Source organism: Pseudophryne corroboree, chromosome 10 (assembly GCF_028390025.1).
Source record: "Pseudophryne corroboree isolate aPseCor3 chromosome 10, aPseCor3.hap2, whole genome shotgun sequence".
Taxonomy (NCBI): Eukaryota; Metazoa; Chordata; class Amphibia; order Anura; family Myobatrachidae; genus Pseudophryne; species Pseudophryne corroboree.
This window is the reverse complement of record NC_086453.1, coordinates 270,180,738-270,205,297: the sequence shown is the minus strand read 5'-3', so window position 1 is coordinate 270,205,297 and position 24,560 is coordinate 270,180,738. Positions and strand designations below refer to the sequence as shown.

General features: G+C 43.0%; 1 protein-coding gene across 8 annotated transcripts in view; it reads left to right on the top strand.

Moving 5' to 3' along the window:
- Nucleotides 1-24,560, top strand: part of LOC134966492 (uncharacterized) — a 261,433-nt gene that overhangs the window by 167,191 nt on the left and 69,682 nt on the right. For all 8 annotated transcript variants that reach the window (XM_063943268.1, XM_063943269.1, XM_063943270.1 and 5 more), the window contains 2 exons: nt 2,973-3,107; nt 12,371-12,433. In XM_063943268.1, coding sequence (XP_063799338.1) covers nt 2,973-3,107; nt 12,371-12,433 — 198 coding nt within the window. The remainder of the gene's footprint in view (nt 1-2,972; nt 3,108-12,370; nt 12,434-24,560) is intronic.

Here is a 24,560-nt window from a genome sequence, read left to right as displayed (position 1 = left end):
TTGCATGCTTGTTATTATTGGCAATTTGGCAGGGTAGGGTTTACATGTTGGCCTATGGGAGTAAGCAAGAACTGGGATCTTTTATGTTACTTAAAGTCTGGTCTTAAAAATACTTTCTTTGACGTAGGGAAATCCAGCCTATCCTTCGATGTTTAGTGCTTGTTTATTGTATCATTTCTTTACGCTATTAATTGTCAGAGGGATTTACAACTAGATGGGAAATCAGTGGTAGTTAACAACTACTAGTGGTAGTTAAAGTGCAAATCCCTTTTGCTAGGCGAGATGTCATTCCCCTAAAAGTCAACCTACAGTAGGCTTCTTCCTAGAAATTGGGCCCTGTAGAACTAAGCTAAAAAATGGGTGGGGAAAACCTGTAGCTCAGATTGCATCAGGGACATACTGTAAATTAATGGACTATTGCCTCTATTTTGTTAATTCCATCTTGGCTAGAGCTGGGAATGCAATGAGTTCTTGACCACCCATTTTTTCATGCAGCTATTTAAATTCTATAAAAAGCTGAGACTTTCTTAATTCCATTTCTAGTGTCAGTGTCTTAGTTTTTATTAAGTCAAATATTAGTTGGTTTTAGTCTATTCATGTTCATGTTTATAAGTGAACTTATAAAATGACTAGGCCTCAATCTTGAAAAAAAAGGGATTCTCAAACATACCAAAAAAAATTCAGATAAAATATAAGTTATTGCTTTTGCAGTAGCAAAATAACAGAATTATTGCAGGTTATTTTGTATAAGTGATATAGCATAAAAAAAATCTAAGTTTTCTTTGTACATCATGTTAACAGAATATAATTCTCATTGATTCACAAAGATAATTGTCACCTATCCACAAATAAATGCACCATTGACCTTCCTGTAAACAAGCCTGTGCAGCCAAAAGTAGAAATTGCATTCTATTTATTTTCACTCACATATGCCATCTTCAAATTACTGTACCAAGCAGATCAATCAAATCTACTTGAACACAAGTTCCCTGCAGCTAATTGACAGACCGGATCTATTCAACAAAGTCCTGCATGCCAGCTCGTATTGCTGAAATCCACATTAAATACAGCCTCTGGTGTTTCACATGCAGGGAAGCCCAGAGATTCTGGTATTTTATGTGGATTCTATGGGTTACTGTGCAAAACCTCAAGGTTTGTTACATGAAAAAAATGCAGAATAATGGAATAGCTCAAGACATAAATCTCTGAGCTTTTCCCTGCTTGGGAAACCCAATCAATAATTGAATATGCCCCATAGACTTCACATGAAAAAAGCAAACACATTAACCCTGATAGGATAAAAAAACACATTCGCCCCCACAGGACCTAAAAAATAGAACACATAGGTTTTACATAAAAAAAAACACACATTAACCCACACAGGGAAAAATAAAACACATAGGCTTCACATAAAAAAGACACACATTGACCTCAACAGGAAAGAACAAACATACTGACACTGATAAGAGAAAAGCAACTAAACACATAGGCATCCACATGGAAAAACCTAAAAAACAGATTGGCCCCCACAGGAACAAATAAATAAAACACATTGGCCCCCACAGGAAAGTAGAAACAGGATAGGAAAAAACACATTGCCCCCTACCACAGGAAAAAAAAGAAAACACATAGGCTCCCTCAGGAAGCAAAAATACCTTGGCCCTCACAGGAAAAAAAATCTAATAAAACACACATTGGCAATGCTAGGTAAAAAAACAAACACATTGGCCCCCCACAGGAAAAAAATAAAACACATTGTCTTCAACAGAAAACAAAAATAAAACACATATAGTAGGTTTCACATGAAAAAAACACACACATTTGCACTGAAAGGAGAAAAACAAACCATTGACCCCCACAGGAAAAACTAAAGCACATGGAAAAAAAATAAATGGAAAAAGTTTATAATTTTGGGGGGAGAAGCTATAACTCATGTCTCAAATATTGTCACTATCTGTCTGGAACAGGACTTTGGGCCACAGATCTACTTGCAAGCTGTTGACTGTTGCATCCAGGCATCCTCCACGTGACTTGGCAGCTAGTGCAGTTAGTCTCGCACAGTGCCAAATGGCTTCTCGAGTGAGTGCTTCCACCTCCTGGTCACTTTCTTTGCTATGTTACGTCAAGACATCACATTGCTCTTACATGCCTCTGGAATTGGAGCAGTGTCAGGCCTACTCTGCTCCTCCTTTCTGAACAGTGGCATCCATCAGAGCTAGGAATCAGTGATGCTGTGCAGTAGCTGGGTGGCAGAGGTCTAGATTGGAGAGGAAGACCTAGGCACACCACTAGCATAATATGCATTGCATCAGGAGCCCAGCAAAAAGAGATTGTGATGCCAGCCACTTTATGCCGCCAGGGCATCCTGCGATGGCACCGGCCATTTACGGCCCTGCTGACAGTGTCTACTTCCAGGTTTGGCTCAGTTGCATTGACTGTATGAGAGGATGCTGATACTATACTTGGCCTACAGTATGCTTGCTGGCACTTTCTCCAACACTGTTCTACCTCTCTGTAATTAGTTGATATGTAACTGAATCTACATATGAACATAAGTGTACTTTTAGTAAGCAGATTTAAATAACAATACCCCTCCAAATCTATGTGAATCCCTACATGTCTAATTATAATATTTATCATGGGTCTCTAGTTTAAATGCAGAATTTTATATTTTGAATTATGTTCGCATATTTTATATTTCCATATTAGTGTCAATATTCCATTGGTGACTGATGCAGATATTCTGTCCTTTACCCATATATTGGGTCAGGAAGGAATGCTTGCTTTTGAGGTTGCATATTTACCTGCCACATTGTGGATTTTATCTTGCCTTCATCGCTATCAGCTCAATCTATGAAAGTATAAAGTTCATGAACCCGTTCCTTGTTTTTGCAACCTTACTAATGATGTTACTATTTAATTACCAACAATGTATAAAAAAGTGCTAAAAAGACAATTTTTTATTTTCACAGCTTAACACGTGTGCGACAACAATATGGCCTTTTGCCTCGAGCCGGGTGGGATGATCTGATTGCCATGACCTCTTATGAAAAGGCTGTTTCAGCTAAACACAGGAATAAAACTCTGCCCAGACCATTCCTGCCAAGGTAGGGTTAATTATGCATACTGTATATATATCAAAAAGATTACAGCCATATGCATTATTGGAAGCAATCTCTCACTGTATTTCAAGGGAAAGTATTTACTCTATATTATAAATTCCAAAGATTTATAAGTTAATGCTTCTGCTGTGGTGAAATTGCTCTTATTTTCCATAAGGTTCTTCACAGTCATTTTAGGTATTGAGCAATATTTTAAAGTCAAACTCAGCACTAGTATAGCCCTTTTGCACAATGCACTTCTTTTTAAGGTTGCACTATTTTTCCTTTCCTGTAGTCTTCTGTCCATTCGAGGATATTTTTTTTATTTCCCAGGATGAAAGGCTGGGGTCTATTTATTTAGTTATTGCACTTTTTTTATACCTTTTCACCACACATTTTAATTATTTTTTTGTGTATATGTCATGTTTGTGGGGGTTTGGGCGAGACCCTTAGGGGCCACCCTCTCCCCAAGTCTCCTGAAAGTCTCTCCTTCTGAGGAAAGCTGAAGAATACATTTTCCACTGGGAAATTCATCCAACTTTAAGGAGAAAGTGGCGACCCTAAGCCTAGTGGCAGAGGGAAGCCTGAAGAACCTTGCCCCCTAGGGGGCCTTTTGGCTTCAGGGGTTGGGGATTCAGGGGTCCCACTGTGCTTTGGTGAAGAGAGACCAGAAGATTTCCTTTTCCCCTCATCAGAGCCTTCTGACTCTGAGGGTGTTGGGAGAAACGGGGACCTTCTCCTTTTGGAGAGGTCCAAAGACCCAAGCCGCCAGCACAGTTTGTGTACTGCAATGGGTGAAATGGACCATACACCTCAGGCTTAAAAAAAAAAGTAAATTAGATATAAACATGCTTAAGGTCAACAATTACAAAAAGGATTCCTATCTGATTGCATGCCATTCTAATTAGACCTTGGAAGTTAGTAAAAAATCTTGTAGTATAACAAATGGACCTTTTATCCATGGTAAAGGAGAATTCTAATTAGATGATATCCCTTGGGGTACAGTTTGTTGTCAACAAATGTATATATTGATTAAAATGACCTCTGGCTGGGGCTCCAATGTAAACAAGGAAAACACTTCTAATCATCATCATAGATTTCAGAAACCTGAGATTCTACATTAATGATTACACATAGTCACTATCATGTACAAATATACAATAGACTATTTAATTTCCCAGAAGGAAATGTTAAGTCATATCATATATCTTATATCTCACCAGCAATTCTGTATTTTCAAAATGATTCCCTGTTATAACAATAACACAGATAATGTTTTATATATATATATATATATATATATATAAGATCAGGGTACTTACCTGTCTTATAATTTAAATAAAGAGTGTGTTTACGCTCCACTTGTAGGTAGTAAACAGCACTTCACATACTTTTCTCTATTACTAAGAGGATTGGTGAGTGCCCTCATTTCTCAGCATCTCAGTGACCCAGGGACGTGCGGTGAGCTAAATGGCTCAGGAGGTACTGGTTAACCCCAGAGCCAGATTTCCATGCAATATATAAGCCAAAGCGTACATCTGGGCATTATACACAGGTGCAGCTGTATAAACTCCTGGAAATCTGGTGAGTTTTGATTAGAGATGTGTGGAAAGAATACACTGCCTCACCTGCCATAGACTTTTTACTCTAGAGTTTGGGCTATAAAAATTATTAGACTAATGCAAAGAAGATATTTCAAACAAATTCTTAGTATTTTTTATATACTTTATTCAATCAAAACTCTGGTTTAAATGTAAGTATGACAGGAAAGGCTCTGCCCCACCTGCCTCACCCCATTGCACGTCACTGCAGTGACCTGACTGCTCTCAGTATACCTATAGCTTTTGTTTGCTTTCTTCTCACTCTCCACGCCACACACACACAACTCCATACAGACTCAGTCACATCCAATATATAAGTGTTTTATATCAAATTTATCAGCATAGTTATTAGCAGAGTTGCACGGGACCTGCCGGCTTACTCACGCCAGGTATCTCACGCTGTATGGCGTATTGATGCTAGATGTACAGTATGAGGACGCATCTGTATATTAATTTTTTAGCAATGTTATAGCCTTCAGTTTTCTTGGTGTCATGTTCCAGCAGAATAATAGACGTCAGTTATCCAGCACTCTCTATAGTGTGTCCTTAAACAAATTGCTTTGTATTTCATAAATAGTCATCATTGAGAATAAGACAGTTGAAGATTGATCCATTTGTGACTTCTGCTATAACTCATCAAGTCATTCATTATTTTCTACGTAATAGAGCTTACCTGCATTCAGGTGTGTATCTAGAGAGGAGGAGGCCCATGTGAAGGTTCCGTCTGGGCCCCCTCCTCTCTAGCTGGCAGCACTGTAGCTCTGGGCACTAGGGTTCCTAGGGGACCCTAGTGCTGTCCGACAGCCTAAAGAGCATGCGCAGCGGCCACTTTCCCAGTGATTTTCCTACTGTGCAAGCACAAGACACCAGGAAAATGGCGCCACGCCGTTTTCCCAGTAATTTCTGAAGGGTAAGTATTAAAAATAATGGGTGCAGGGTGTGCAGCGTGGCCTCCTGGATCGGGGGGGGGGGGGAGGGGGGGGGGGCGTGTGCCTGTATTACAAGAGTAGTCTGTTCGGTCACTCAGTAGATGTGTAATGACACCCGAGTTCGGCGGTCAAGTGGGATGCCGGCCGAACTTGGACTTTTTTTTAAAGGGCAATCAAATTCATGCCTTGTAAGTGATTGTCCCTTTAAAAAAATGCTGAACTCGGAAGTCATTACATCCGGCCCATGGTCTCTGAACTGTTGAAAAAAAAATCAGCTCACTTTTTTCTCGCGTTATTAATATTATTAAATTATAATGTTACCAGTATATGATTTTTTGTATGTCAATAAAGTTTATTGTGTTTAATAGTACAGTATATATCAGCCAGTGCACCATTTGCATGTAACTTATTTTTCTAACTGATCTGAGTGTACAAACCATGCACGCTATCTATTACTGAACTACAGCTGCACAGGGTTGGGTTCATGCGACCAGTGGTTGGCAGACCGCCGGTCACCATATCAATGACTGGATCCCGGCTTTTAGATGGCCGGCTGGGGGGGAACATAATAAAGCCCCTTGCGGGCTCACTGTGCTCGCCATGCAGAGGGCTCAATATCTTGTTACGCTCGCCACAGGTTCTATTCACACTCTATGGGTGTCGTGGACACACATGAGTGGGAATAGTCCCTGTTGGTCGGCATGCCACCGTTGGGTTTTTCACTATGCGGGATCTCAGCATTGGTATAGTGACCGCATTCCACACTCACTGAGCAGTAAGAACTGTACAGTTACTATATGCCTACACCTGCTCTACCACATCACCTGGTTTTCTCATACTGACCCCACTATACAGAGCAATCTTTTAGGTCATATCTAAAATTGTGCTTATTGCCTATACACCAAGTCAATATTCAAGAGAATAGTAACTATTATTTATAAGGAATTAGTGACAATAATTATGCCCCATGGCAATGATGCAGAATTAGAAGTAAGCCGTTTGCACATTACTGAAAAGCACGGATAAATAAGGCATATGCTGTACACACCTCAAGATGTGCCCGCTTCTCTGTTCATAGCAAATGCAACTGGTTCAGTGTTCATTTTTACAAGGATTTTCAATTTAGTTCTGGTCTTAGTTGCTTACTAAAAATTGCAGTTTGTTTAAACGATGCAGTTGAACAGTGACGGCGAGTGTTATGGAGTGATGAATCACAGTTTATACTATTCAGATCAGATGGATGTGTTTGGGTTTGGCAATTGCCAGGAGAACATCTGATGCCAGAGTGTACAGTACCTACAGTAAAGCATGTAGGTGGTGGTGTTATACTGTGGGGCCGTTTAAGCTGGTTTGGCATGGGTGCACTAGTAGTAATGTATGGTCACATTAACTCTAAGAAGTATAGAGATGTTCTTGATAACTATGGGGGTCATTCTGAGTTGATCGCTCGCTAGCAACTTTTTCCTGCGCTGCGATCAGATAGTCGCCGCCTATGGGGGAGTGTATTTTCGCTTTGCAAGTGTGCGAACGCCTTTACAGCCGAGTGGTACAAAAACAGTTGTGCAGTTTCTGAGTAGCTCTGGACTTACTCAGCCGCTGCGATTACTTCAGTCTTTTTTGTCCCGGAATTGACGTCAGATACCCGCCTTGCTAACGCTTGTACACGCCTGTGTTTTTGCAAACACTCCCAGAAAATGGTCAGCTGACACCCATAAACGCCCTCTTTATGTCAATCACCTTGCGATCATCTGTGCAAATGGATTCTTCGTTAAATCCATAGCCCATCACCGATCCTCTTTGTACACATATGACGGGCCTGCGCATTGTGGTGCATACACATGCGCAGTTTTGCCAAGTTTTAACCTGATCACAGCACTGCAAAAAGTTGCTAGCGAGCGATCAACTCGGAATGACCCCCTATGTTCTCCCTACATTGTAGCAGTTCTACGGAAATGACAAATGATTTTATCAGGACAACAATGCCACCTGTCATGTTTCCAGGGAGACGCTGGACTGGTATACAAAAAATTTGGTAAGCCGGATGGACTGGCCAGCACAGAGTCCAGATCTTAACCCCACTGGGAACCTCTGCGATGAATTGGAACGATGGGTGCATTCTAGGCCGACTTGCCTTTCTTCATTGTCACAGTTGGTCACTGTACTTAAGGTGGAATGGCAAAACATACCATCTGCCATTGTCAAGGAACTTGTGGACAGTTTACCAAGAAGGGTGTATACAGTAATCACTGAATGTGGTGGACCTACAAAGTACTGACGTCAATAAAATCTTGTCTATTGCTGCCCGAGTCCAATCACTTTTGTCAACATAGTGTATCATATAAAAATTAATGCCTTACATTTGTTGGACAAATAAGTCTAATAATATACATATTTCCTATATAGCAGGTTATATTTATTTTCTGTAAATATGTAGAACAAATAAATGTAAAACCCTACTCCCAGTGTTAATTTTGACAAGGATTTTAAATTTGGTTTAGTGGCTTTTGTTTTGGTTTACTTTAGTGAAGATTTAGGGCCTAATTCAGGGTTGATTGCAAAAGCAAAATCTTTCTCTAATAGGCAAAACCATGGGGGTAATTCCGAGTTGATCGCAGCAGCAAATTTGTTAGCAGTTGGGCAAAACCATTTGCACTGCAGGTGTGGCAGATATAACATTTGCAGAGAGAGTTATATTTGGGTGGGGTGTGTTCAAACTGAAAACTAAATTGCAGTGTAAAAATAATGTAGCCAGTATTTACCCTGCACAGAAACAAAATAACCCGCCCAAATCTAACTCTCTCTGCACATGTTACATCTGACCCACCTGCAGTGCAAATGGATTTGCCCATTAGAGAAAGATTTTGCTTTTGCGATCAACCCTGAATTAGACTCTTAGTCAGTGGATCTCAGTTTTCATTTTAGTCCAATTCAGTCAAATGTTATAATTTTAGTTGTGAAATAAACTGTCATCGACTAATACTTTTAGTCAAAATTTTGTCATCAAACTTAACACTGCACTAATCATCAGGAATGTATGCCTGCACTTAACCTGTACTACTGTAGGTACAAATGATTATTTGGCTTGTAACCACGTAGCCGCATCCAACCACGTATGCTCTGCATTGTTTTGAACTGTGTTTTGCAATTTATATATTGATATGTCTGCACTGTTACTGTTTATGCAGTTTGTAAGGTGCACTGGACCTTTATTTGCACCATTATAATAAAGAATAATAAGACTACAAAAGAGAAAGCAGATGTACAGAATTTATGTGCGTGTCTGCATGGCCCTCATTTGTGTAAACTCATCCTCACTCAAATTTGCCTATGTGTCGGCTTGTGACTTACACAACTTCTGTGGCTGGCTAAAGTCAAGCATGCATTTCAGTTGGTTTTACTCAGCCACATGGAGGCAATCATGAGACCGCCTGTTTGGATCCTGGCGGTCACAATGCTGACGCCGGAATCCCGACAGGTGGTGAAATGCTGCCGCTGGAATACCGACGCCACTGGCATTTCTCCCTCTGTGGGTGTCCACAACACCCATAGAGGGAGAATACAACCTGTCGCGAGTGCAGCAAGCCACCGTGCCTGCAGCATGGCTAGCGCAGTGACCCCACGCTCACCCTGCTGCCGGCATACCGGTGGACGGGATCCCGCTGTCGGGATAATGACAGCCGGTATCCCGGATTCCGGTAAAAGTATGTATTCCAACACAGAACCTGAGTGCATCATAGGTGTCACCAGGGTCGGACTGGCCCACAGGGGTACTGGGGAAACCACCGGTAGGCCCTACTGCCTGAGTGCCCACTTCTTCCCCTAGGGATCAGGTTCCAGACTGTGCACTTGTATTATACATGGTGGATATGTTGCATTACACTGCACTAGACTATTGTGTATTTCAAGCCTCTGTGGAGGCTGGCCACTCTCCCTTTGTAGGCTGGCCACACCCTTAAGTATGGGCCCCTACCACTGCAACCCCCCAGTGGGCCCTTCATGCCCCAGTCCGACACTGGGTGTCACAGATTAAAGGGATGTTATGGCAAGTCTATCTACTATGTGTGACAAAGCTTCTTCCCACCCCAGTTTCTCTTCTTCTGTCCAAAGGGTCAAAACTCTCAGATTGCATTTGATTCTGTATATCAGCATTTGCGCACACTAATTTCTTAGCATAAGCAGTACAAATTCACACAAGATACACTAAGCAAGAGGGCATACATTCAAGTCTGTTTCAGCCCTTATGCCAAATTGAGGTCAAGTACTCTAACTGCGAGGTTCTCTGTGCTTGGTAATTACAGTAAATCTGAGAATGGACCCGAATCTGGTTTTGGCTGCATTATCATCTCCTTTGGAACTTTAAAACTCCCCCCTGCTGTTTTATATGCAGCAGGGAGCTTAGAAGAGAAAATGTATTTTATTTGTATTTCTTAGTTGTCTGGGAACTTCTTGTCTGACATCTGCAGAGAACTACGTTCCCTCCATTGTCTGACATTTTCATTACAGGGTCTTTCATATTGTGTAATTCTTTTACAAAGTGTTTTATTGTTCTGCCTTTGTTAAATGCTTGTGAACTATATTTATATTGTTGAAATGATAAAAAAAACACCAACACGGGAAGCATTAAAAACAATTATTTGTGAAATACAATACATAAAGTAAGACGCCACTGCAAGCATCTGCAATGCAATAATGACAACTTAGGCAGATTGTTGATTATTGTTTTTTTATGTATTTGTATGCAACAATGTATTCTTGATAAAACTGTTTGTTGCAAATTGCAGGCTTGTTGCACAAATGGATTGTAGCCTAGTCACAACACGTGGATTTCCTCTTTTTCAATCAATTGTTAAATGAATTTGATTGCGGGGATCATCTGGAGAAAGCTGTAGTTTATATGATAGGAATGCAACTGGCACAATTGTTGCTGTAGTTGTTGTAGTAGAACAGCTTGTAAAAATTAAAGTTTAGGATACATACATTAGTATGAGCTTTATTTTCAGGAATAACCTAAATTGCTAGAAAAATAAATATATTTTAGGGACATTTGATTAGTCGGATCCAGTATGATTTAATGGCAGACGGGATACCAGCTGTCATGCCATTATAGCGCCAGTTGCATCCTGTCTACCGAAATCCTGGCAGCGAGGTTGCGAGTCCCCTAGTGGGCTCACTGCACTCGCCATGCTTCAGGCCCGGTGGCTAGCTTCGCTTGCCACAGGTTTTATTCCCACTCATTTGGTGGCATGAACCCACCAACTGCGATGTAATTATGGGAGGGTGTCGGGATTCCGGACGCTGGTATAATGTTCAGGATACCGAAGCCTGAATCCCAACAGCCGGCATTTTAACTGCATCCTGATTAGTCAGAACACTTTTTTGGTAAAAATCTTAATTTTTTTTGTAAGAGGAGGGTACTTGCTTTAGGGAAAGCAGTGACATGTCACCTAGGGGCTTTGTCAGACCTGATCGCTAGCAGGCAATTTTTGCACTGCTGCGAACAGATAGTCGTCGCCTTCAGGGTATTTTAGCTGTGCAAGTAGTGTGCGAACGCATGTGTAGCAGAGCTGTACAAACAGAATTTGTGCAGTCTCTGCACAGCCCAGGACTTACTCAGCCGCTGCGATCACTTCAGCCTGTCCGGGCCCGGAATTGACGTCAGGAACCCTGCATGGGAACGTCTGCGTTTTTCCACAAACGCCTTCTTCCTGTCAATCTCCTTGCGAACTCATCACTAAGCAGCAATCCGCTTTGTACTCGTGCGACGCACCTGTGCATTGCAGTGCATACACATATGCAGTTTAGACCTGATTGCAGGCTGTGCGAAAATGCAGCCTAGCAATCAGGTCTGAATTAGGCCCCTAGTGCGATATGTTAGCGAGGGCAGGCTGCAAATGACACCAAGAAAATGGAAAGTATAAAATAAACATCAAGAATTATAACGTGGAAGGGGCAAGTGCCCCAAAGAAGACAGCTTAATTATTTCAAACTCGTATCAAAATAATTATGGTATCATCTGTATCTCTATATAAAAAAAATGTTCATACTTACAACTTATTTTTATTTTTTATTGTTCTGAATTCAAGAAAAATGTGAAATTTAATTAGAGATAATATATAAATAACTGAGATACATCCTTAACCTGTTTAAAGCATCATTACAGTGCATTAGATAGTAAAAATTTAAAGACGTGCGCCACTGAGCATCGCCATGTGTAAAGACTTTAATGGGGATTTCTGTGAACATTAAACCCGAGGGTAAAACACTCTAAAGCATCAGATGTTGGATGTTTAATAAAAGTTAATTATATTATGGTACACATATTATACAGAAAGTTTATACACTGATTTTTAGGCTAACTAGAAGTATAAGCACTAGTAATAAAGTTTCTAAATACTGGATTGCAAAGCACAGTATATTGATATCTAAGCTGCCTAGTATTATATGTTGTACTAAGTAACCTACTGTAACTTATTACCAGCTTGCAGAGGTCACATCCAGAAGCATGGTGCCATTCAAAATATCTTCTGATTGGCCTGCCCTGCAGACCAATCAGAAGATGCAATGAATGACCCGCTAGAGCACACAATAGTCCATACACACTGGATGATATGCACAATATATGGGTCCGATCCACTAGATCGGACGATATATTGTCTAGTTTGTATCCAGCTTAACGGTTCTTTTGATCTCTAAATTTGAATTCCAGTCTTACAGATGTTGCTTCTGTATCCAAATCTAGTTTACAGACGAAAAAAGTGATCCAGCCAAATACTGATCTACAACTGCATAAGCAGCATGAGGGGTAAGTAACCTTCCTAAGAAAAAATAATGTACAGTAAATATATGGTATAAATACTTGGCAGAAGCTGTGAAACTCTGTTGCCCTAGTTCAGCATGGTGTTCCCGGTACATAATATCTAGATGCAATGTTTTTACAAACAGAAATTATGGCACTCATGTAATGTACACATTTCTCATTATGCATCATCACTCATAAATAATATTCAATAACTTCTTGGGAAATCAGAAATGTACACACAACATTATACAACAGGAGTATTCAACTATTATCTAAGTGAGCCAGTCAGAAAAGTCAGGGAGATTTTACAGGCTGCACTGTATATTTGAGGAGAGAGAGAGAGGATCCACATTCACTGCTCCAAGATAGTCATAAGATGGTTCTCCATAATGGGCTGACCGTGTGGGCTGCCGGGTGACCAGATGATGTGCATTTGCTGTTCTTGACAAAGGTCCACAAGGGACCGAAACAACAGCAAGCTGCTGACAAGCTGCTATTCTGATTGCCATCATGTGTTAATGGACGTACCTTTGAGGTAAAATAAAATCATTGTTTGGAATATATATATATATATATATATATATATATATATTCCAGAGAGAGAGAGACAGAGATGTGTGTGTGTGTGTGTGTGTGTATATATATATAATATGAATTTACTTACCGATAATTCTATTTCTCGTAGTCCGTAGTGGATGCTGGGAACTCCGTAAGGACCATGGGGAATAGCGGCTCCGCAGGAGACTGGGCACATCTAAAGAAAGCTTTAGGATCACCTGGTGTGCACTGGCTCCTCCCCCTATGACCCTCCTCCAAGCCTCAGTTAGGATACTGTGCCCGGACGAGCGTACACAATAAGGAAGGATTTTGAATCCCGGGTAAGACTCATACCAGCCACACCAATCACACTGTACAACCTGTGATCTGAACCCAGTTAACAGCATGATAATAGAGGAGCCTCTAGAAAAGATGGCTCACTACAACAATAACCCGAATTTTTTGGTAACAATAATTATGTACCAGTATTGCAGACAATCCGCACTTGGGATGGGCGCCCAGCATCCACTACGGACTACGAGAAATAGAATTATCGGTAAGTAAATTCTTATTTTCTCTGACGTCCTAGTGGATGCTGGGAACTCCGTAAGGACCATGGGGATTATACCAAAGCTCCCAAACGGGTGGGAGAGTGCGGATGACTCTGCAGCACCGAATGAGAGAACTCCAGGTCCTCCTCAGTCAAGATATCAAATTTGTAGAATTTTACAAACGTATTTGCTCCTGACCAAGTAACTGCTCGGCAAAGTTGTAAAGCCGAGACCCCTCGGGCAGCTGCCCAAGATGAGCCCACCTTCCTTGTGGAGTGGGCATTTTAAGATCTTTGGCTGTGGCAGGCCTGCCACAGAATGTGCAAGCTGAATTGTACTACAAATCCAACGAGCAATCGTCTGCTTAGAAGCAGAAGCACCCAGTTTGTTGGGTGCATACAGGATAAACAGCGAGTCAGATTTTCTGACTCCAGCCGTCCTGGAAACATGTATTTTCAGGGTCCTGACCACGTCAAGCAACTTGGAATCCTCCAAGTCCTTACTAGCCGCAGGTACCACAATAGGTTGGTTCATGTACAATGCAGAAACCACCTTAGGTAGAAAATTTGAGGACGAGTCCTCAATTCTGTCCTTTCAGAATGAACTATTAAGTAAGGGCTTTTATATGATAAAGCCGCCAATTCTGACACCCGCCTGGCTGAAACCAGGGCTAACTCGTCACTTCCATGTGAGATATTTTAAGTCCACAGTGGTGAGTGGTTCAAACCAATGTGACTTTAGGAAAACTCAACACAACATTGAGATCCCCAAGGTGCCACTGGAGGCACAAAAGGAGACTGTATATGCAGTACCCCTTTTACAAATGTCTGAACTTCAGGCACTGAAGCCAGTTCTTTTTGGAAGAAAATCGACAGGGCCGAAATTTGAACCTTAATGGACCCTAATTTTAGGCCCATAGACAGTCCTGTTTGCAGGAAATGGAGGAAACGACCCAGTTGAAATTCCTCTGTAGGGGCCTTCTTGGCCTCACCCCACGCAACATATTTTCGCCAAATGCGGTGATAATGTTTTGCGGTTACGTCTTTCCTGGCCTTGACCAGGGTAGGGATCTTCAGGATCCGGCGTTCAACCGCCATGCCGTCAAACGCAGCCGCGGTAAGTCTTGGAACAGACAAGGCCCTTGCTGGAGCAGGTCCTTTCTTAGAGGTAGAGGCCACGGTTCGTCCGTGAGCATCTCTTGAAGTTCCGGATACCAAGTCCTTCTTGGCCAATCCGGAACCACGAGTATAGTTCTTACTCCTCTCCTTCTTATGATTCTCAGTACTTTTGGTATGAGGGGCAGAGGAGGGAACCCATACACTGACTGGTACACCCACGGTGTTACCAGAGCGTCCACCGCTATTGCCTGAGGGTCCCTTGACCTGGCGCAATATCTGTCTAGTTTTTTGTTTAGACGGGACGCCATTATGTCCACCTCTTGTTTTTCCCAACGGTTTACAATCAGGTGGAAGACTTCTGGGTGAAGTCCCCACTCTCCCGGGTGAAGGTCGTGTCTGCTGAGGAAGTCTGCTTCCCAGTTGTCCACTCCCGGAATGAACACTGCTGACAGTGCTATCACATGATTTTCCGCCCAGCGAAAATCCTTGCAGCTTCTGCCATTGCCCTCCTGCTTCTCGTGCCGCCCTGTCTGTTTACGTGGGCGACTGACGTGATGTTGTCCGATTGGATCAATACCGCCTGACCCTGAAGCAGGGGTTTCGCTTGACTTAGGGCATTGTAAATGGCCCTTAGTTCCAGAATGTTTTTATGAAGAGATGTCTCCAGGCTTGACCATAAGCCCTGGAAATTCCTTCCCTGTGTGACTGCTCCCCAGCCTCGCAGGCTGGCATCCGTGGCCACCAGGACCCAGTCCCGAATGCCGAATCTGCGGCCCTCTAGAAGATGAGCACTCTGCAACCACCACAGGAGGGATACCCTTGTCCCTGGTGACAGGGTTATCCGCTGAAGCATCTGAAGATGCGACCCGGACCATTTGTCCAGAAGGTTCCACTGTGCGTGGAATCTGCCGAATGGGATTGCTTCGTAGGAAGCCACCATTTTTACCCAGAACCCTTGTGCATTGATGCACTGAGACTTGGTTCGGTTTTAGGAGGTTCCTGACTAGCTCGGATAACTCCCTGGCTTTCTCCTCCGGGAGAAGCACCTTCTTTCTGGACTATGTCCAGAATCATCCCTAGGAACAGAAGACAAGTCGTCGGAACCAGCTGCGATTTTTGGAATATTGAAAATCCAATCGTGCTGCCGCAACACTACCTGATATAGTGCTACACCGATCTCCAACTGTTCCCTGGATCTTACCCTTATCAGGGAATCGTCCAAGTAAAGGATAACTAAAATTCCCTTCCTTCGAAGGAATATCATCATTTCAGTCATTACTTCAGTAAAGACCCGGGGTGCCGTGGACCATCCCTACGGCAGCGTCCGAACTGATACAGTTCTGTATGACATGAAGGTAAGCCTCCTTGATGTCCCGAGACATCATGTAGTCCCCTTCTTCCAGGTTTGCAATCACTGCTCTGAGTGACTCAATTTTGAATTTGAACCTCTGTATGCAAGTGTTCAAAGATTTTAGATTTTAAAATCGGTCTCACCGAGCCGTCTGGCTTCGGTACCACAATAGTGTGGAATAATACCCCGTTCCCTGTTGCAGGAGGGGTACCTTGATTATCACCTGCTGGGAATACAGCTTGTGAATGGCTTCCAAAACTGCCTCCCTGTCAGCGGGAGACGTCGGTAAAACAGACTTTTGGAAACGGCGAGGGGAATACGTCTCGAATTCCAATTTGTATCCCTGAAATATTATCTGAAGGATCCAGGGGTCTACTTGCGAGTGAGCCCACTGCGCACTGAAATTCATTGAGAACGGGACCCCACCGTGCCTGAATTTGTAAAGCCCTAGCGTCATACTGAGGGCTTGGCAGCGGCGGAAAAGGTTTTCTGTTCCTTGGAACTGGCTGATCTCTGCAGCCATTTTCCTCTCCCTCTGTCACGAGCAGAAAAGAGGAACCCTTTTGTCCGCTTGCCAACCAGGACTGCGCCTGATAATACGGCGTCTTATTTTGAGAGGCGACCTGGGGTACATCCCCTCTTTTAAGGCAATACTTCCAAATGCCGTTTGGAATCCGCATCACCTGACCACTTTACTGGAATAATTGGACAACGCACTTATACTTGATGCCAGTCGGCAAATATTCCGCTGTGCATCCTGCATATATAGAAATGCATCTTTTAATTGCTCTATAGGCAATAATATATTGTCCTTATCTAGGATATCATATTTCCAGTCAGGGAATCCGACCACGCCAACCCAGCACTGCACATCCAGGCTGAGGCGATTGCTGGTCGCAGTATAACACCAGTATGTGTGTAAATACATTTTAGGATACGCTCCTGCTTTCTATCAGCAGGATCCTTAAGGGCGGCCATCTCAGGAGAGGGTAGAGCCCTTGTTTTTACAAGCGTGTGAGCGCTTTATCCACCCTAGGGGGTGTTTCCCAACGCACCCTAACCTCTGGCGGGAAAAGGTATACTGCCAATAACTTTTTAGAAAATATCAATTGTTATCGGGGGGAAACCCACGCATCATCACACACCTCATTTTATTTCTCAGATTCAGGAAAACTACAGGAAGTTTTTCCTCACCAAACATAATACCCCTTTTTTTGGTGGTATTCATATTATCAGAAAAGTGTAAACTTTTTCCATTGCCTCAATCATGCAATGTGTGGCCCTATTGGAAATCACGGTTGTCTCTTCACCGTCGACACAGGAGTCAGTACCCCTGTCGGCATCTGTATCTGAGGTAACGGGCGCTTTAGGGCCCCTGTATGAGACGTCTGGACATGCACAAGCTGAGTAGCCGGCTGTCTCATGTCAACCACTGTCTTTTATACAAAGCTGACACTGTCACGCAATTTCAACAGTACATCCACTCAGGTGTCGACCCCCTAGGGGGTGACAACACAATTTCAGACACTCTACTCCGTCTCCTTATCATTTTTCTCCTCATACATGTCGACACCAACGTACCGACACACAGCACACACACAGGGAATGCTCTGATAGAGGACAGGACCCCACTAGCCCTTTGGGGAGACAGAGGGAGAGTTTGCCAGCACACACCAGAGCGCTATATATATACAGGGATAACCTTATATAAGTGTTTTTCCCTTTATAGCTGCTGTATTGTTATATACTGCGCCTAATTTGTGCCCCCCTCTCTTTTTTAACCCCTTTCTGTAGTGTAGTGACTGCAGGGGAGAGCCAGGGAGCTTCCCTCCAACGGAGCTGTGAGGGAAAATGGCGCCAGTGTGCTGAGGAGATAGGCTCCGCCCCTTTCTCGGCGTCCTTATCATCCTTTTTCTGTATGTTTTGGCAGGGGTTAAATGCATCCATATAGCCCAGGAGTTATATGTGATGCATTTATTTTAGCCATATAAGGTTTTTTTATCGATTTATTGCGTCTCAGGGCGCTGCCCCCCCCAGCGCCCTGCACCCTCAGTGACCGGAGTGTGAAGTGTGCTGAGAGCAATGGCGCACAGCTGCGGTGCTGTGCGCTACCTTATCTGAAGACAGGATCGTCTTCTGCCGCCGATTTTTCCGGACCTCTTCGCTCTTCTGGCTCTGTAAGGGGGACGGCGGCGCGGCTCCGGTGACCCATCCAGGCTGAACCTGTGATCGTCCCTCTGGAGCTAATGTCCAGTAGCCTAAGAAGCCCAATCCACTCTGCACGCAGGTGAGTTCGCTTCTTCTCCCCTTAGTCCCTCGATGCAGTGAGCCTGTTGCCAGCAGGTCTCACTGAAAATAATAAACCTAAACTAAAACTTTCACAAAGAGCTCAGGAGAGCCCCTAGTGTGCACCCTTCTCGTCGGGCACAGAAATCTAACTGAGGCTTGGAGGAGGGTCATAGGGGGAGGAGCCAGTGCACACCAGGTGATCCTAAAGCTTTCTTTAGATGTGCCCAGTCTCCTGCGGAGCCGCTATTCCCCATGGTCCTTACGGAGTTCCCAGCATCCACTAGGACGTCAGAGAAATATATATATATATATATATATATACATATATACATACACACACACACACACACACACACACACACACACACACACACACAAATATAGCTGGGTCCACACTCACATTTTGATAATTCACTTGCTGAAGTGTGATCCAAAGTAGTCTCCCTTCCAATGTAATTATAATATTTTATGTAATGCAAATATTAAATCAGATCATCACAGAAAAGGAATATACATCAACGTTTGTTAAGACCCTGATTATATATATGATTTTTTATATATATATATATATATATATATATATATATATATATCCTCCAGTGAGAGCAGTGGCACTCCAAGTCAATTTTTAAATAGTTGTATTCAATTCAAACCGTGTATAAAAGATACCAAAGTTTTGAGGCCAGCAATACCTCGTTCTCAAGGTATACATGTATGCATCAATACAATGCCACAAACATGCAGACATGTATACCTTGAGAATGAGGCATTACTGGCCTTGAAACGTTGGTATTTTTTATACATGTTTTGAATGGAATACAAGTATTTGATAATTGATTTGAAATGCCACTGCTTTCACTAGAGAAAATATCAATTTCTACAGAAGGCACGCTAGCATATTAAATCTACACAAAGTGAGTGCTGGTCTGCCCTAGCCCATTATATATAACATGTCACACAGCAGCATAATTTTATATACATTACACGTAGTGCCCCTGACACATTACATGTAGTGCCCCTGATTCATATTACACCACATTGTAGTGCCCCTTATTCACGTTAGGTCACTCAGTAGTGTCCCTTATTCATGTTATGCTACACAGTAGTAACCCTTATACATGTTATGCCACGCAGTGGTGCCCCTTATACTCAATGCCCACAGTAGTCCTGCTTATACACAAATCCCACAGTTGTAGTGCCACTTACACATAATTCCCACAGTAGTGCTTCTTGTACACATAATTCCCACAGTAGTGCTTCTTGTACACATAATGCACACAGTAGTGGTTCTTGTACACATAATGCCCACAGTAGTGCCTCTTATACACATATCTGCCTCTGTCACTCCAACAGTTCACCATCCATGTCCCTCCAGCAGCTTCATAGCCTCCCTGTGTCCCTCCAGCCTTCTCTTTCCTTGTCTTCACATGCACAGAGTCTGCTCCTCTTTCTTCCTCACCATGGATAAGGTCTGGTCATGGCTGGCAGACAGCGCTCATGTGGGGGTGGGGGGGACACTGTCACTGCCGAGCTGCGGCGCAATCTTCCCTGAGGGACCTCATGTAGGGACTGACATGTGGGGTAACAGAGAGCGCCTCCCCCCCTCACTCTCTGCTTTCTCACACAGAAATGGATCTAGGTACACCATTACCGTAACATGCAATGCATCGGGCACCCAGCAGAAGGGATTGAAGCGGCTGTGGTGAGCATAGCGGGTTCCTTCCCCAGTGCATCTCACTTAGTGCGACCGCACCGGCTGCATCACCATAGTTACGGCCCTGGATGGTGCATTGGCACAACCTGGTCTGTGTTTGCTACCAGCCAGGATCAGCTAGCCAAATGCTGTGCTACCTAAAATATAGCAAGAGCTTCCGCTCCTGTTTGCATCTGCTCGTGGGCTGCATATGGCCCACAAGACACCACTTTCATATGCCTCTTTTGTAGAGAGCAGTCACTCTTATATATTCTAATCTAATTCAAATGACACTACCATAACACAACACTTCAAAATGTCACATAAAATCCCCAAAAAACAAAATAAGTATTTTTTTTTAGCTATAAACACCAAACACGATAGCTAACACAAGTTACAAAGGGTACGTTTCTAAATTAAAAGATTGTCTGTGGGAACAGGTTCATGTCATACACTGTTATGCCACCATATTAGAAAAATAAACATTATATGTTTCGTAGATTTAAAGTACCAATAATTAAAAAAAACAACCCGGTTGGATATGCCTTTTAAATTATTGCCACTTTAAACCTAGCTGCAAAATATGGCAAAGTTACGACGGTGCCTGCAACACACAGGCTAGTACATTTGTCTTTTCAATTTATTTATTTATTAACAGTTTCTAATATAGCGCTGCAAATTCCGTCGCGCTTTACAATTGGAAATAACAATGATATAAGAAAACTGGGTAATAACAAACAGTCATAGAGGTAGGAGGGCCCTGCTCGCAAGCTTACAATCTATAGGGAAATAGGCATTTATACACAAGGATAAGTGTTATCTATTGCATAGTTGTCCACCAGATTGCAAAGGTTCTTGGTGGTCTGTATGATATGGTCACACAGCAATGATGAACAGGGGTCGGGAGGAAAGGTGAGAATACATGTGAGGAAATGTGTGGACTGTGCAGAGTGGTATCCGGACCCCAGGTCGACAGCACAAAGGTTGACACACCATAGGTCGACGCCAATTGGTCGACACACCTTAGGTCGACATGGACAAAAGGTCGACATGGGCAAAAGGTCGACAGGAACAAGATCGACATGGAAAATGGTCGACATGAGTTTTTCACGATTTTTTTCTTTTTTTGAACCTTTTCATACTTAACGATCCACGTGGACTACGATTGGAACAGTAAAGTGTGCCGAGCGAAGCGAAGGCACCATGCCTGAAGCATGGCGAGCGAAGCGAGCCATTCGAGGGGACGCGGTGCACTAATTGGGGTTCCCGGTCACTCTACGAAGAAAACGACACAAAAAAACATAAAAAAACCCATGTCGACCTTTTTCCATGTCGACCTTGTTCCTGTCGACCTTTTGTCCATGTCGACATAAGGTGTGTCGACCAATTGGCGTCGACCTAAGGTGTGTCGACCTTTGTGCTGTCGACCCTCAGTCCCAGACCCGTGCAGAGTGGATGCAATTTGATTTAGCAAACAAATTCCGATTTCTTACTATTTACCATTAGAATGAGTATAATATAATTCTGTTAGATCCCGTCACTTCTGTATATTCAGCATTGCAATCACTGTACTAGGCTTTGTCTATATTACCTCTTTCAGCAGTATGCAGTGTAATAGAAACACATCTCATGCCTCTTGAACTGATTACAGGCATTGCAATTTCAGAAAATGGAGTCAACCTAGGGCACAGTCTTGAAATAGAATGTAACATTTTTGTTTAGAGCAGAGAGCCAAAAGCATACAAAATACGGTATAATTCTGAGATCAGTATAAGCTGCTACAGCATCTGCTCATACAAAATGCTGGAAAGCCTACTGGAGCAGCAAAGAACCATTAGCGGCTATACAACACTACATGAGAAGAACAAAGCAGGGTCTTACATTATTTTAGCACAGTAACAGATAATGTGGTTATTTCCTGAAACCCCTCGGAAGAAAACAGCTACTGAAGACGCTGCTGTAGTTGCAGAAATGTACGTCTTAAATAAAGTTGGTTTACTTTATTTTATTTTTTTTAAGAAGAGAAAATGCTAAAAGAGCTTCCAAATGTTTCTGATCAAACTCTGATCTACATGGTTTTTGCATGAGAGCCATAGATAAAATACAGTGGGGAAAAACACGTATTTGATGATGTCTGGAGCAATCTGTAATGGAAATTCACAATATCCCAGTATTGTGTAACTATGTCATATTCATTTTACACTGCATATGGAAGGAGAGTGGTATAGAATGGAAGGAGAGTGGTATAGAATGTTGACATTGATTTTATGTTGACATTGACATGTTGATATGCACAGCGTACTGTCCATTCTGTCCAAAAGCTTTGCTGTAACATTCTGTTCCATAATGACTACATACCTTATGGTTGTGGTATATGTACTTTGAACCCCACTTTTTTTTTTAAATAAGTAGCTTTACAATATTACATCATATCCCTAAGGAAAGAATGAAATACAGCTCTGAAACGTTGGCTTCTACTCAGACTTGCCTACCCTCCCGAAATGGCTGGGAGGCTCACGAAAACTGGGAGACCCTCCCAGCCCCCCAGAAATGCAGCCAAGTGTTCGTAATCTAACCCGCACACCTGCTACCCCTGCAGCCTTTAGTGAAAGTGGACAGTGCAGGGGGCCGATGACCTGATTTGCGTTGAATCACGTCATCGTAGCCCCGCCCCCTACTCTACAGTGCCTATTTCCTCGGTACTGTACAGGAAAGGGTGGGGCTACTATGAGGCATTCTCAAGGCCATGCCCCTGCATGCCCATCGTCCTGCCAACCACTCCCCTGGCAAGCCCAGCATCCATGGTCACGGCCCTTATGCGCTGACCCGGCTGCCCCCTCCCAAATGAGGTGGCAGCCAGGACAGCAAGTATGCTTCTACTCTTGCTGTTGTTATAACCACAGCCATAACTAGACATTTTGGTGCCCTGTGCCAGAAAGTGAATTGATGCCCCCTCTTCCATATTCAAAACAGGGATAGTTGTCACCAAAGGTGCGTGTAAAAAATAGGTATGTGGCTTCATGGGGAAGGAGCATGGCCACATATTAGTACCAATTCCCATTACACCACACAGTAGTGTTAGTTATTTGCACTACATCACACAGTAGTGCCACTTATACACATTGTGCCAGGTAGAGCAGTTATACACATTGCACCAGGTAGAGCCCCTTATACACATTCCACCAGGAAGAGCCTCTTATACATATTGCACCAGGTAGAGCACGTTATACACATTGGGGGTAATTCCAAGTTGATCGCAGCAGGATTTTTGATAGCAACTGGGCAAAACCGTGTGCACTGCAGGGGAGGCAGATATAACATGTGCAGAGAGAGTTAGATTTGGGTGGGGTGAGTTCAATCTGCAATCTAATTTGCAGTGTAAAAATAAAGCAGCCAGTATTTACCCTGCACATAAATAAAATAACCCACCCAAATCGAACTCTTTCTGCACATGTTATATCTGCCTCCCCTGCAGTGCATATGGTTTTGCCCAGTTGCTATCAAAAATCCTGCTGCGATCAACTTGGAATTACCCCCATTGTACCAGGCGGAATGCATTTTATACATTGCACCTGGTAGAGCACTTATACACATTGTGCCAGGTAGAGTACCTTAAACACATCGTGCCAGGTAGAGTCCTTTAGACACTTTACACCAGGTAGAACCCCTTAGACACATTGGGCCAGGTAGAGCACCTTAGACACATTGCACCAGGTAGAGCCTCTTAAGCACATTGTCGCCAGATAGGGCTACTTAGACACATTGTTACTCACAGACAGTCCTCCCTGTTGCGTGCAGCCAGTCCTCCCTGTTGCCATCCCTGAAGCTGAAGTCCCTCCTCCGATCCACAGCAGCGGACACTGGAGGTCTCTCCATCACCAGTACTGCAGACTCCATTGCCATACCTGACACTGAACTCCCACATCCCTCCAGCTTTCACTCTCAGTGGGCGGCTATCTGATCATAGACCTCTGCAAAAATGCAGAGGAGCAATCAGGTCTGAATTAGGCCCTAGATTAGTACCTCAGTTATTTAGATTTAACCATCTTTGGTCAAGCATGGATATCACTAAAACCTGGACTATAAGGGGTATAGCAGAGGTTCCTAAACGCGGTCCTCAAGGCCCCCAACAGTCCAGTTTTTAAATGTATCCATGCTTGGCCACAGGTGACTTAATTAGCACCTCAGTTAATTTGATTTAACCATCTGTGCTTAGCCATGGATATACCTAAATCCTGGACTGTTGGGGTGCCTTGAGGACCACGTTTGGAAACCTCTGCTGTATAGTATAGTGCAGGTTTTTAGAAGTGGAGAAATTGTCAATAGCATTCAAACAGATTCTACTTACCATTTATCTAGTACCTTCTAAAAGATAATAGCTAGAATCTGATTGATGCAATAGGCAACATTTCCACTTCTAAAAAACAGCACTTTAGTACATATACCCCCTTAGTGTGCCTTGAGGACCAAGGTTGGGAAACACTGCATTACAGAGATAAATAGTGTCAGGAGAATCAGTAAAAATATGTAGATCTAGCAGATTACTTCACTAGAACCATTGCACAGCAACGATGCTCTTTGTACCCATACA